The sequence below is a fragment of the Brachycentrus maculatus genome, unplaced genomic scaffold (genome assembly GCF_059751285.1).
Source record: "Brachycentrus maculatus isolate JH-2025_06_01 unplaced genomic scaffold, ASM5975128v1 h1tg000122l, whole genome shotgun sequence".
Taxonomy (NCBI): domain Eukaryota; kingdom Metazoa; phylum Arthropoda; class Insecta; order Trichoptera; family Brachycentridae; genus Brachycentrus; species Brachycentrus maculatus.
The window spans coordinates 1,260,066-1,271,938 of NW_028280875.1; the positions used below are offsets into that span (position 1 = coordinate 1,260,066).

Consider the following 11,873-nt stretch of genomic DNA (forward strand, 5'->3'; position numbering starts at 1 on the left):
AGCGGAAGGCTGATCACCTTTCCTTTGTGTATTTAACACTGCTTCTATATGATGCAGTGCCCTATGCACCATTGGGGTGTGGATAAGGGTTAGAAGAAGAAGAAGAAACTCTTTAGATAAAAAATATTTTAAAAAATAAAATAAATATGGTTTTAGTTAAATTTTTGCAAAAGAACCGGAGCATCAAGTTAGTGGTAAATGGTTTGACTGATAATTACAAATTAGTAAGGTTACGTTACCCCATCCGTGTTGTCGATGAAGGAGTCGTTCTCGTCATATCCCGCTCCAATATCAGCATAGTCATCCTGTTTACAGCGCCCCTTGGAGCGCCCGTAAGTACTCGAACTTCCCTGCAAAGAAACATACCATTCATACATTCGTATTGACTTAATGTTCATAAATCACAGTAAAAACAGTATCAATATTCAATTGACCATTTGATTAGTAAGATATCCCCAATGGTCATCACATGCCAACCTCTGCGGTGAGGCAGCGTAACGATAAGTTAGTTTTGGTTTTTATGGTAATATGTCATCATAGAATGTTTACAGTGACATGGCAATACAGCATTCGACCTACTTGATCATGCCAAGGATTTTGTTTATTTATTCATTACACTTCTTGTATGTAATATATGTTTATAGCCGGACTTACTGCAACATCTTCCATAGTTATTGTGGTCTGTACCTTATATAATTGTTTACAATCAGTGGGCAGATAGCGCTTATACAAATACGTGAATATACGAAGTTAAGGTATGAATTATTAAATTGATAATACTGTTAAAAGAAGAAAATAAGAATGGCATAGGTAGTAGGGGAGGGAGAGAGGATACAATGAAGTAATAATATGATGGACAGTTAGGGTTCCGAAGATAGATAGTAATCTTCAACTTGTCTTTACTTTCAGGCTCAAGGGGATAATAGAAAAGATGAAACCGGCTCTGTTGGATAATTACAAAACGGAATCGCACCGGATCATAGAGATGAAGTAAGCTTCAACACATTGCGCTCACTCCTTTCAAGAACGTCATAAATCAAAAATCGTCAATTTTCAGTTGTGCATGTTTTCGGAATGCCCAGAAAATTTACTATATCCCAGCAAAAGAGGCATATTTTTAACTTAATATTTACCCGCTACAGGGCAGAAAGCGTTATTTTAGCATTTTGAAGAAAAAATATTGTATTATTATTTTTTTAAATTTAATAAATATTTTTCAAATGTAGAAAAAACCTTCAGGTTCTACCTAAAAAGATCTGATACAAAGTAAAAAGTTCAGTAAGTGGCTTGATATTTATTTTCAATACATTGTATTATACTTTTAAACTTAAAAAACCTTCGCCTGAAAAATCAAGTTTTTTGATTTATGACGTTCTTGAAAGGAGTGAGGACATATCAAATGCTCTCATGTGCCGATTTTCACAATTTATCAACAATGATTTAATTTACTACTGCTTTTATCTTATACTGTACATTAGTAAACAATAAATATATAAATTAACAATAAATATATAAAGAAATAATAAATAAACAATAAATACATAAATTAACAACAAATATATAAATTAACAATAAATATATAAATAAATAATAAATAAACAATAAATACATAAATTAACAACAAATATATAAATTAACAATAAATATATAAATAAATAATAAATAAACAATAAATATATAAATTCGACGGCCCCTACGTAAAGTACTCTATCTGCAAATCTGTTACTTTACAGGAGAGAGCTTAGAAGATTTTTTCAACATATTTTTTTATTATTAATTAACAGTTTTATCTGAAATTCTAAACTAGTATTATACATTAAAAAATACGATAAAATAATGTATGGAATCGTTTTAAAACATTTTGCTTTGTCAAAATTAAGTAGTTAGCGTTTTAGGAGTTCAGTTCATTTCGAAAACTCGATGTAGATAGCGTCTTATACGCATGAAAACTAGGCGTAATTTATTTAATATATATTTTTTTGTTTGTTTATATTTGTAGATAACGGTCAATTGATAACATACACCAAATATCTCAAAATTGACAAAAAACAAATTGACAGCGCGTGAAGCGTGAACCGCGACACTATATTCGCATTTCACTCTTGCATACATGTACTGTGAGGAGCTCAAAGCTCAATGTTCTCTAGCTAGCGGTCAGTTGCTCTTCAGATCCCGACAAGAGTGGACCTATGCTTGTTTCGTGAGAGTTGTCACATTGTCACAACGTTTTCAGCAATTTAATCTAAATTATTATAATTTTTGACTTCATTTATAATTAATTAAGGGGATGTGCTATAATTGTCCGTATTTTTCCAATTTAAAATTGCTAATTTTTTATTATGTAGTGACTACCCAACTCCTTGCCAACTCACAGTCGGGCAAGGAGTTTATATTGCTGGGAACTGGTTAAAAATAAAACTTACATATTTCTGTTCAAACTGTTTGGCGATTCGCTGCACATCTTCTTCGTTGTCGGAGAATGGGTCCCGCAATCCATTCTGACCAGCCGATTTCTTTTCCTTCTCCGCCCTTCTGCGACCCTGGAAAAATACACATCATATTTAAAATATTTAAATTGCACAGTAAATAATTTATCAATTTATTTCATACGTTTTTGACATCTCAACATAGATGAAAAAGAACATGGAAGTCAGGGCATTTACAGGGCTTGGTTAAGTAACCACATGTAACATCCACCAATTCTACCCATAATTGACAACCACAGTACTCAAATTTTTGGAGCTCTTAGATATATTGATCAAACTCGTGACACAGTACATGTGAGTTCACAACAGCCATCTTTGTTGGAATAGAGAAAGCTTTTATTAAGTAGTGACTCTTTTTATAACAAAAATAAAAATAAAATTGTTGTTGTTCCAGACGACATCATCAAACTCTGACATTCTGATGACGTCGGTAATGACAAAACTTGATCACTGGTCAAACAAAATAAAAGTGAAAAAAACTTTTTAGTTGTTTTATTATATAAAATGCAATTCCACCAATAAATGTCAGTATAACATTTAAATCTAATAGTAGAATTTCATTAAGAGGTTATTATTTTCTTATAAGATTTATTTTATATGAAAGGATCTTTTTCTGAGAATAAAAATTTTCAGGGACACTAACTGCATGATTTGCATTAGGTGATTGGATGGCTAGCCATCCAATCACAGTCTCTAATCCTTGCACTGCTTCTTGTTAGGTTGGAACATAAACTGACTCCTCATATTGAGAATTTCAAGCTTTTATTTATTTTAAGGTCTATTTTAATTTACCTTGCAGTGGTTGTATGTTTTGGCTTTGGCAAAAACAAAAAAACACCCATGATATATCCGAATGTGCATTATAAAAGACGCATATAACCGACTTTTACTGTATTTTGGAAAAAGAAGTACTACACATACTAGTATGGATAACAGCTCAACCCTAGGGGCGTTTGTCCACTACACGGAATAACACGGAATGTTACCGTCCGGCACGTCAGTTAGCGTTTTAAAACGACGATTGACTTGGATTGGCATGTGCTTTTGTCCATATTTTTTGGGATCGGTGCTCTTGATCGGTGCGTGAACACGTTGCGCGTAAATTCGATCACGCTAAACTGTCGTAGTCGCTTTAATTTTTCAAAACCGGACTGCCGGACGGCCAAATTCCGGGTAGTGGACAATCGCCCTAAGAGTGTTTTCATGTACTGTGTTATTGGTATTTGATTTATGTGATGTTATGCGTAATTTTTAAATGCATAAGTGCAAACTGTCCAAGCGTACGCTTGTTCGACCATCATGAGTTTTGATTTGTAGAATATTTCCTCGGCAGAACGGCTGTCCAAACTTAAAACACAGTAAGGGACATTTTTTTTGTAGTACGTTTTTTTTTTGCATTCTTGGACTAAGTAGAATCTATTTAGTCCAAAAATGCAAAAAAAAACTACAAAAAAAATGTTCCTTACTGTGTTTTGAATTTGGACAGCCGAGAAATGCGAGATGAGTACCCAAAGTGCTTACCTCATCGCAAACGTTATGCAATTCATTTTAGAAAGTACTTGTTTACGTTCAACTAAATATTCTGCAATAAATGGCTGCATAATAAGAAGCATAAATGTGTCCTTACATTTCAAATGCAGCCACATACAGGATTTGAGTTTTTTTTATTGTTGTTTTGAAAAAAGTTTCTGTAGAATGACAATTGACAAGATTCAATTATACAGCAAGTAGCAATATATTCAGATTGATAAGTCAAAAAAAAACTTATGTATAAAATTTATAATATAAAATAAAAAACTCTTGAAAAATTAAATTCTTTTATTAGATTGAAGTTTTGTACCGACACTTCTTGGCGGAACTACATTTTACATAATAAAACAAGAACTATATAGTTTTTCCACTTTTATTTTATTTGACCAGTGATCAGATTTTGTCATTACCGATGTCATCAGAATGTCAGAGTCTGATGGTGCCGGTAGTGACAAAACCCGGTTACTGGTACACAGCTATCGTTTTACTTTATCAAGAACTCTACTAAATTATTTTCAATTCTTCCTATAAAAATTTCTTGACCTCTGTTGAGATGTCTTTACAAATAAAAATGTTATTGTTCGTTTGTTCAAAATCTTAATCTCCTAAAGTTATTCGATGATTGCTTTAAAAATTTTTGACACAATGTTGCATTTAAATATGCATGTGTTTTTATATATTAAATACTCTATTTTTTCTTTTCCATTTAACCAGACTGCACCACAGCAACAGGTAGCCGGGTACAGCTAGTCACGAATATAACATGAAAAACGATGTCATTTTCTACATTCCTCGATTTTTCCTCATTTACAATTGATTGATCAAAAGACCTCTTACAATATCTTGAGTGTGTGTCCAAATACTTGTGCACAAATCGGTCGTAAGCCCCGTAAATGCCCAGACTACTTCATCTATGTAGAGATGTCAAAAAAATAATGTAACGTCCTCTTAAGTTAGTATTTCACGAAAATGGCGCTCAAAAACTACCCAATATCATTTATATTTACAACATTTTGAGTGTGTCCAAATACTGTTCACAAAATCTGGATTATCTCCAATTACGGGAGTTATTTTCATTATTATTATTGTAAATGCCCAGACTTCCATATTCTTCTTCATCTTTGATGAGATGTCAAAAAATAATCATTTATATTATTTTTATTTTATTTTTATATTGGAAAACCAAGAGAATATTAACTAACTAACTAACCATCACGCCGCTTCCCCGCAGGGGTAGGCAGAGAGAATAGAGCGCCACACCACTCTGTCCTTGCAAACATTCTTCGCCTCTTCCACGTTCATGCATCTCCTCATACATACCCGCCGATTGTTACGACTCCTAACCTGACCACTTTCAAGTATTTGGCATACCTGATCGTGCCATGTTTTTCTCGGTCTTCCTCTGCTTTTTTTCCCGCTAACATTCGCCTCATAAATTTGTTTTACCGTTCTTTCCTCACTCATTCGTTCTACATGTCCAAACCATCTCAACACACCTTTCTTAATTTTATCGATAATGCTTATCTCAGCTTTGCATTCCTTCCTTATTTCACTATTCGTACATCTATCATACATCGTTTTGTCGCACATTCTTCTGAGAGATCGCATTTCGACTGACTTCAGTCTACTTTCATCCTTCTTTTGCCAACTCCATGTTTCACTTCCATACATTAGAGTTGGAACCAGGACTCCGTTGTGCACTGCCAGTTTAGCTTCCGCTGATAGGTTTTTATTTGCTATAACTGATTTCAGTGCACCATTAACTTTGTTCCCAGCATTCACTCTCCTTTCTAAGTCTTTATCAATCTTTCCATCCCTAGAAAACATACTACCCAAATACAAAAAAGAGAATATTCAATAAAAATAACAGAATATAATAAAATTTTAAAAATAAAATTCCAATTGGAGGTTTTCACTTAAGTAATCTAAAAATAAAAATAAACTGTCTTGTACATAAAAGTATAACTATATAATAAACTTACATGTTTTTATCAAAAAATAGAAATTTTCTTTATCAACTAGTCAAATAGACATCAAAATGGCTGTCTTAAACGTATTAAAAGAAACATTATTGATGTCTATTTCATTAAGCATTACATTGCACATATCGCAGGCTCGGTTTAAAAATGAATTTTGGTAGGACTTGGTGTGCATTTTAGGGATTTTAAATAATTTGTTTATTTTAGTACTAAATTTGTTTGTTTTAATTAAGGTAAGTTATTTTGTTCTCTTTTGTAAGTGATGAAGAAACCTTGAAAATTTTCAGAATTATCCTTCAAAGTTGTGGCTGTTTTTGAATAGTAAGAAATGCAAAATAATATAATTAAATTAAGTAGCTATAGTGTTTCCACTGTAACTATGATGGTGGCATAAAAAGTTAAGTATCATTTTTACTATTTTATGAAAAGCAATTAACCTTGTCAGTTGGAAATATTAAAAGTAATATTAAAATATAATGTATTTTGTGACATAACAATAATAATTCTCGACGTTTATTTCAAATATAACGACATGCCATTTATCAGCAGTTTAGCATTAAAGTCTGCGAAATTCCTCGCAAATGTACTCAACCTAATCGCGGTTTATCTTCAACGAGAATTCAACAAAATCGTGTTACGTCCATACGAAGCGTTAGAATAATAACCGTACATATACTTAGAGGTCAACAGCCTTAGAGAACTGATTTTCCGAGATTCACCGTCCGGTATCCGCCAACTTTGACCGGCCGATTAGCCCATACAAATCTTGTACAAGAACCGCCCGTTACCAGTTAACCGTGCGTGTAACAATCCGTACGATCGGCGGCCATTCGCTCGATGTCAGGCTGAGCAGACACTACAATGGATGATTTTTCAAATTTTGAAATTGTGAAAATAAGTGTTTTTTTTTAAAAAGCAAAACATATAACCCTGGATTAGCTTAATACTTCATGTAATTTACGATAAAGATAATGCTGCATGCATATCATATATCGCTCGCTCCTTTCAACAACGTCATAAATCAAAATTCGTCAATTTTCAGTTGTGCATGTTTTCGGAATGCTCAGAAAATGTACTTTATCCCAGCAAAAGAGGCATATTTTTAACTTAATATTTACCCGCTACAGGGCAGAAAGTGTTGTTTTTGCATTTTGAAGAAAAGTAATTTTTTAATTATATTTTTAAATATACTAAATATTTTTTAAATGGAGAAACAACCTTCAGGTTTTATCCAAAAAAATCTGTTGCACAGCAAAAAGTTCAATAAGTGGCTTGATGTTTACTTATAATACATTGTATTATATTTTTAAACTTTAAAAATGTTCTCCTGAAAAATCAAGTTTTTTGATTTATGACGTTCTTGAAAGGAGTGAGCGATATATGATAGTGCCGTTTGCGTCATCAGTTGCGGAAAATGGAAAACTTAGAGTAATTTTTTAACTAATTGTAATTTTATGAACAGAATATATTTTTTATCTTACTATGTATTGATATAAATTTCTTGCATAATATTTATGACTGCATTTAATTTCCATTAATTTTAATGAAGGGAATACTACTGCATAAATGAAATAAACAGTAAATAAAATAATAATAATAAAACTAGTATCACGGGAAAACTAGTTACAATTCGGTGCATAAACGAACCGGATCTATCGTATCTTCTGCATAAATAAATAAAACAATGCAGTAACTAAAATAAATACAAAAAATGGCGCCACTTTATACGAAAATATCACGCAGAACGTCGGCGACATTTCTGATTGGCTTGAAAAACTCCGTTCCTTTCTGCGCGCGGGAAAACTGTGAAACAATCCGGTGCATAAACGAACCGGAATGTGCAGAGGGTGCGACTTGCAAAAACGCGGGAAATGCCCCGACTGTGCACTCGGCGCCCGAACTGCACGGAAAAGCGACGTAAAGACATTGAACTTGGCGGCGGAGGGGATTGTGTAATGTGAGATCGGTGCGCAGTGGTTCTGCGCACCCCCCCTTGCTGCCTTCGTCAACACCATTCATTTAAATTATTCCCACTTATTCATTATTATGTAGTAAATACGTGTCCTTATTGTATTCGAATTTAAATCATTCTTAATGGCTTTTATATACGAAAATAACTATTTTATATAGATACATAAGTTTAGTTGTAGACAGTCGATTCTCCAAATTAATCACGTTGCAAATCAACGGCGGTAGTAAAAAAATATTTTATTACATTTTTTCATCACGTGTTTTTTCGTCATCAATCGATTGCGCAATACACAATGGAAAGCGGCATATAAATTATAGTTTTCATTTCCATTACAAGTACATGAATATTTTATTTTAGAGTTGTTCAAAAAGTTCGTAACGTTTTATTAATTAAAATAACATTCATTCTGGACAGTTAAGTATGAACGTCAATATTGCATTGATGTAGTTACGATCAAGATAACGCTGCATCAACGTAGTTTAGAATCCACCTATCCGCTAAATAATGATAAGGGATAGAAATATAATTTACTATTCGTCGAGAGCGCGAAAAGTTAATATTGTATATTGTTGCGATAACGAATGAATCATTTTTAGAATATGTAATAGGAGAGAAAAAAGTTGCATTTGAATATATTTAAATCCGCTAGCAAAATTACTACATCGGCGAGTAAATAATTTACATAATAATCGCCGGCAATAAAAACACCGCGCTACGAGACAATCAATTCATATTATAGCGTTACAAAAATAATAGGTCTCTGCCCCACCCGACGGTACTAGCAATCCACGTCCATGGCTGTACGCGAAACGCGCCGACAAAATGACGGAAAATGCATTCTGTCTATTATTTCTTCTTTACAAGTCCTTCACACCTTCCAACCCGCGCCCCGCCCACCTCCCCGTGCAGGAGAATGCACTCCGAGTCGAAAAACAAATCGATACAGAGCAATCTTTAATTAGGTCGAAAATTGTCTAAATTCGAAATCAATTGCCCTATAAAAAGTAGGCCGATAAAAAGCTAATTTCACCTACGAAACATAGCGGTACATCCAAGTCTATAGCGCACGTACGTACAAATCTCGCGTGACAGCAGCTGTCATCTACAAATAATACAGCATATCGATTACAATATAATTAAATAATCTCGGATTAAAGTACATCGCGAATTCCACGATCGCTCCCATCGTGAATATTGGGTCCGATTTGCGCAAATAATAATAACGAGAAAAAACGAAATCCCGCCATTCATAAGACATCTCGTTAGGAGACGATTGTGATCGGATGTATGCAGGTTCCATATATAATATAACAGCTGGCACAACAATGTCGACGTTGTAAACGCGAAGTCGAATAGGCTGATTTATTTTCGAGCAAATAGGATAAGAAATGTTTTAGAGAGAACGCCGAGGGGTACATGGTATAGGTGTACGTGCGAGACCCGCGCTATCCGTCGCTCGACTTATCCTAGGTCGGGGAGCTCTCCTCTCCACGCGAACGAGATCGATCTCGCCATAAAAGGGAGTAACATGGAGACACGTCCATCAATTTCCGAGGAGCCCGAGAAGCTGTCATCAGCCTAGAGACGGAAACCTCACCTGTCAAGCGGCCGACAACTCGGCCGTTCGAGCACGCGAAAACTGAATTAATCCGCTGCAAACATGGCGACCGCTAGCTATAATCCTTCTAGTACCTAATTACCGTGAAATAAAATTCCTTCGATCGGTGACATGCCCTAAAAGTTAAATTTCTCACGAGGGCTCCCAGCGCAATGTCGACGAATCTAAAAACCACTCTAGAACCCGAAATTCACAAATGACAACGATGACAATATCATAATTAACTTCCGACGATATCAGCCGACGAAATTTTCACATCTCTCGCACAAATCGTGACCATTTTCTGTGATAACTTACCTCTTCAGCTCTGACTAGTTCCTTGTAGTTGAATTCGGGGCATTCTTTCTCGTTAGGCTCGAACAAATCCAACGAAATTCTTATTGTTTTTATCACTTTTTGCTTTGTCTTCTTCGAGCCATCCACTGTTATTAGATTAGCACGTTTTTGATCAGACATTATACACAATTTTTGCCGGCAAATAAGATTTTGACACACAACAACACGGTCCACATTTTCAAACCGTCCAGCACATTTCTTCCATATTGAAATTTATTGTTTGGGTTGCGCGCGCATCGCGTAACTAATTGGAATTAGTACATTGCGTAGTACCGTACTTTATACACAGGAAGCAGCACTTTCTCCGCTTTATACACATCTCTATTAAAAACTTAATATTTTATTCTAGAGATGGCGTTACTATACATTAAATTTCACAATTAAATCAATACACAAGTTTATAAAATGTTTTTGCCTAGATTCTTCGCTTATGAATTTCACAAATTTGGTATTTAACATTAAGTTAAATTAAAAGATAATAGTATGATTGAGTATTGATATGTTCCGAAGACGAGTTAGTTTTTTTATCAATTGAATTTGCAGTTATTTGCCTTGCTTATGTATGCAGAAACTTTTTATATTCAGTTTTCTTCTGGCCCATATCTGCAGCCCATGGTGCATAGGGCACAGCATCATACTGACTCACTGTTATCTCGATCATTACTCTTACATGAAGGCGATGTGATCAATCCCTTATTCTAGTACCTTATCTACAAAAAAACTCAATTTGTTCAAAATCTTAAATCTTTTAAAGTTATTCACCGATTGCTTTGAAATTTTGACAAAACGTTGCATTTTCATATATGTTGTTTTAACAGTGACATCAGTCTTTAGATAAAAACACGTTTTTATCTAAAAACATGTTTTTTTAACAGATTTTTTCACTGCAATGGCAACGCAATCTGTTGAATGTAACACAAATGCACAACATTGCCTATGGTGGACAGCGCTCTTATTGACAGCTGCTAAACTATTGTATTCCCACGGGCAATGTTAAATTAAACTTAAGAAATGACTGCTTTCTATTTTCATTATTTTCCATTTAATCAGACTAAGCCACAGCAATATGTGCCTACGTTACAGCCAGTATTAAATAAATGTCGGAGAGAAAAATCAACATGTTGACTGCCAAGGCAATTCTCAGAATTCCGGTCTAAAAAGCCAAAATTATTTAATCATATTTTATTATTAAAAAATCTAATTATAGTGCATAATTATATTTTATGTTCATTTATTAATAAATTTTCTGTTCATGTAAGCCAGCATTGATTTTCGTTCTCTTCCCATGCGCCATCTATTGCATGCAAAGAACGCAATCTACGGGTTATCTCATAGTCGGCAGTCAACATTTTAACAATATTTATTTTGACCTTTCCTGGGAATCGAAACCAGGGCCTTCAGCCATAGTAGCTAAACATGCTAACCGTATTCATGGGAATTGCTCCGCATCAGCTTAATTAATGATAAAACCGTAGAAGACTCAACAACAGAAGACTTGTCACATCTTCCATTCCTTCGAAAGTGTTTAGCATTTTATGTCCTATTTAGACTCATATTTTTCAATATATTATTAGATTAAAACCAATATTTTTAGCTTTTCCACTTTTTTTATTTGATCAGCGACCGGGTTTCGTCGTTACCGACATCATCAGACTGGTCTGGACATCATCAAACCAGTCTGATGATGTCGGTAACGACGAAGCCCGGTCGCTGGTCAAATAAAAAAAAGTGGAAAAGCTAAAAATATTGGTTTTAATCTAATAATATATTAAAAATGCAATTCTATCACGAAGTGTCAGTGGATAATATAAATCATATTTTTCATTATTATTCGAAGATGGTTTAGTTCTTTAATATCTAATTCAATCTCAAGGGATCATTCATCCAACAAGGAAGTAATTTATGGATTCACTGATAAATTGTGGAGCTAGGATCTAAAAATTCAAGTATGT

General features: G+C 34.1%; 1 protein-coding gene across 5 annotated transcripts in view; it reads right to left on the reverse strand.

Moving 5' to 3' along the window:
• The window catches only part of yem (yemanuclein), a 30,567-nt gene extending 20,424 nt beyond the window's left edge, over positions 1-10,143 (reverse strand). For 4 of the 5 annotated variants that reach the window (XM_088260018.1, XM_088260022.1, XM_088260019.1 and 1 more), the window contains exons 1-3: positions 9,883-10,132; positions 2,424-2,540; positions 240-350 (exon numbers count right to left, since the gene is read on the reverse strand). In XM_088260018.1, coding sequence (XP_088116144.1) covers positions 240-350; positions 2,424-2,540; positions 9,883-10,041 — 387 coding nt within the window. In that variant the 5' untranslated portion in view covers positions 10,042-10,132. Of the gene's footprint in view, positions 1-239; positions 351-2,423; positions 2,541-9,882 lie in introns of all 5 variants that reach the window. The other variant, XM_088260017.1, reaches the window with a different exon arrangement.
• Between the last annotated feature and the right edge of the window lie 1,730 nt (positions 10,144-11,873).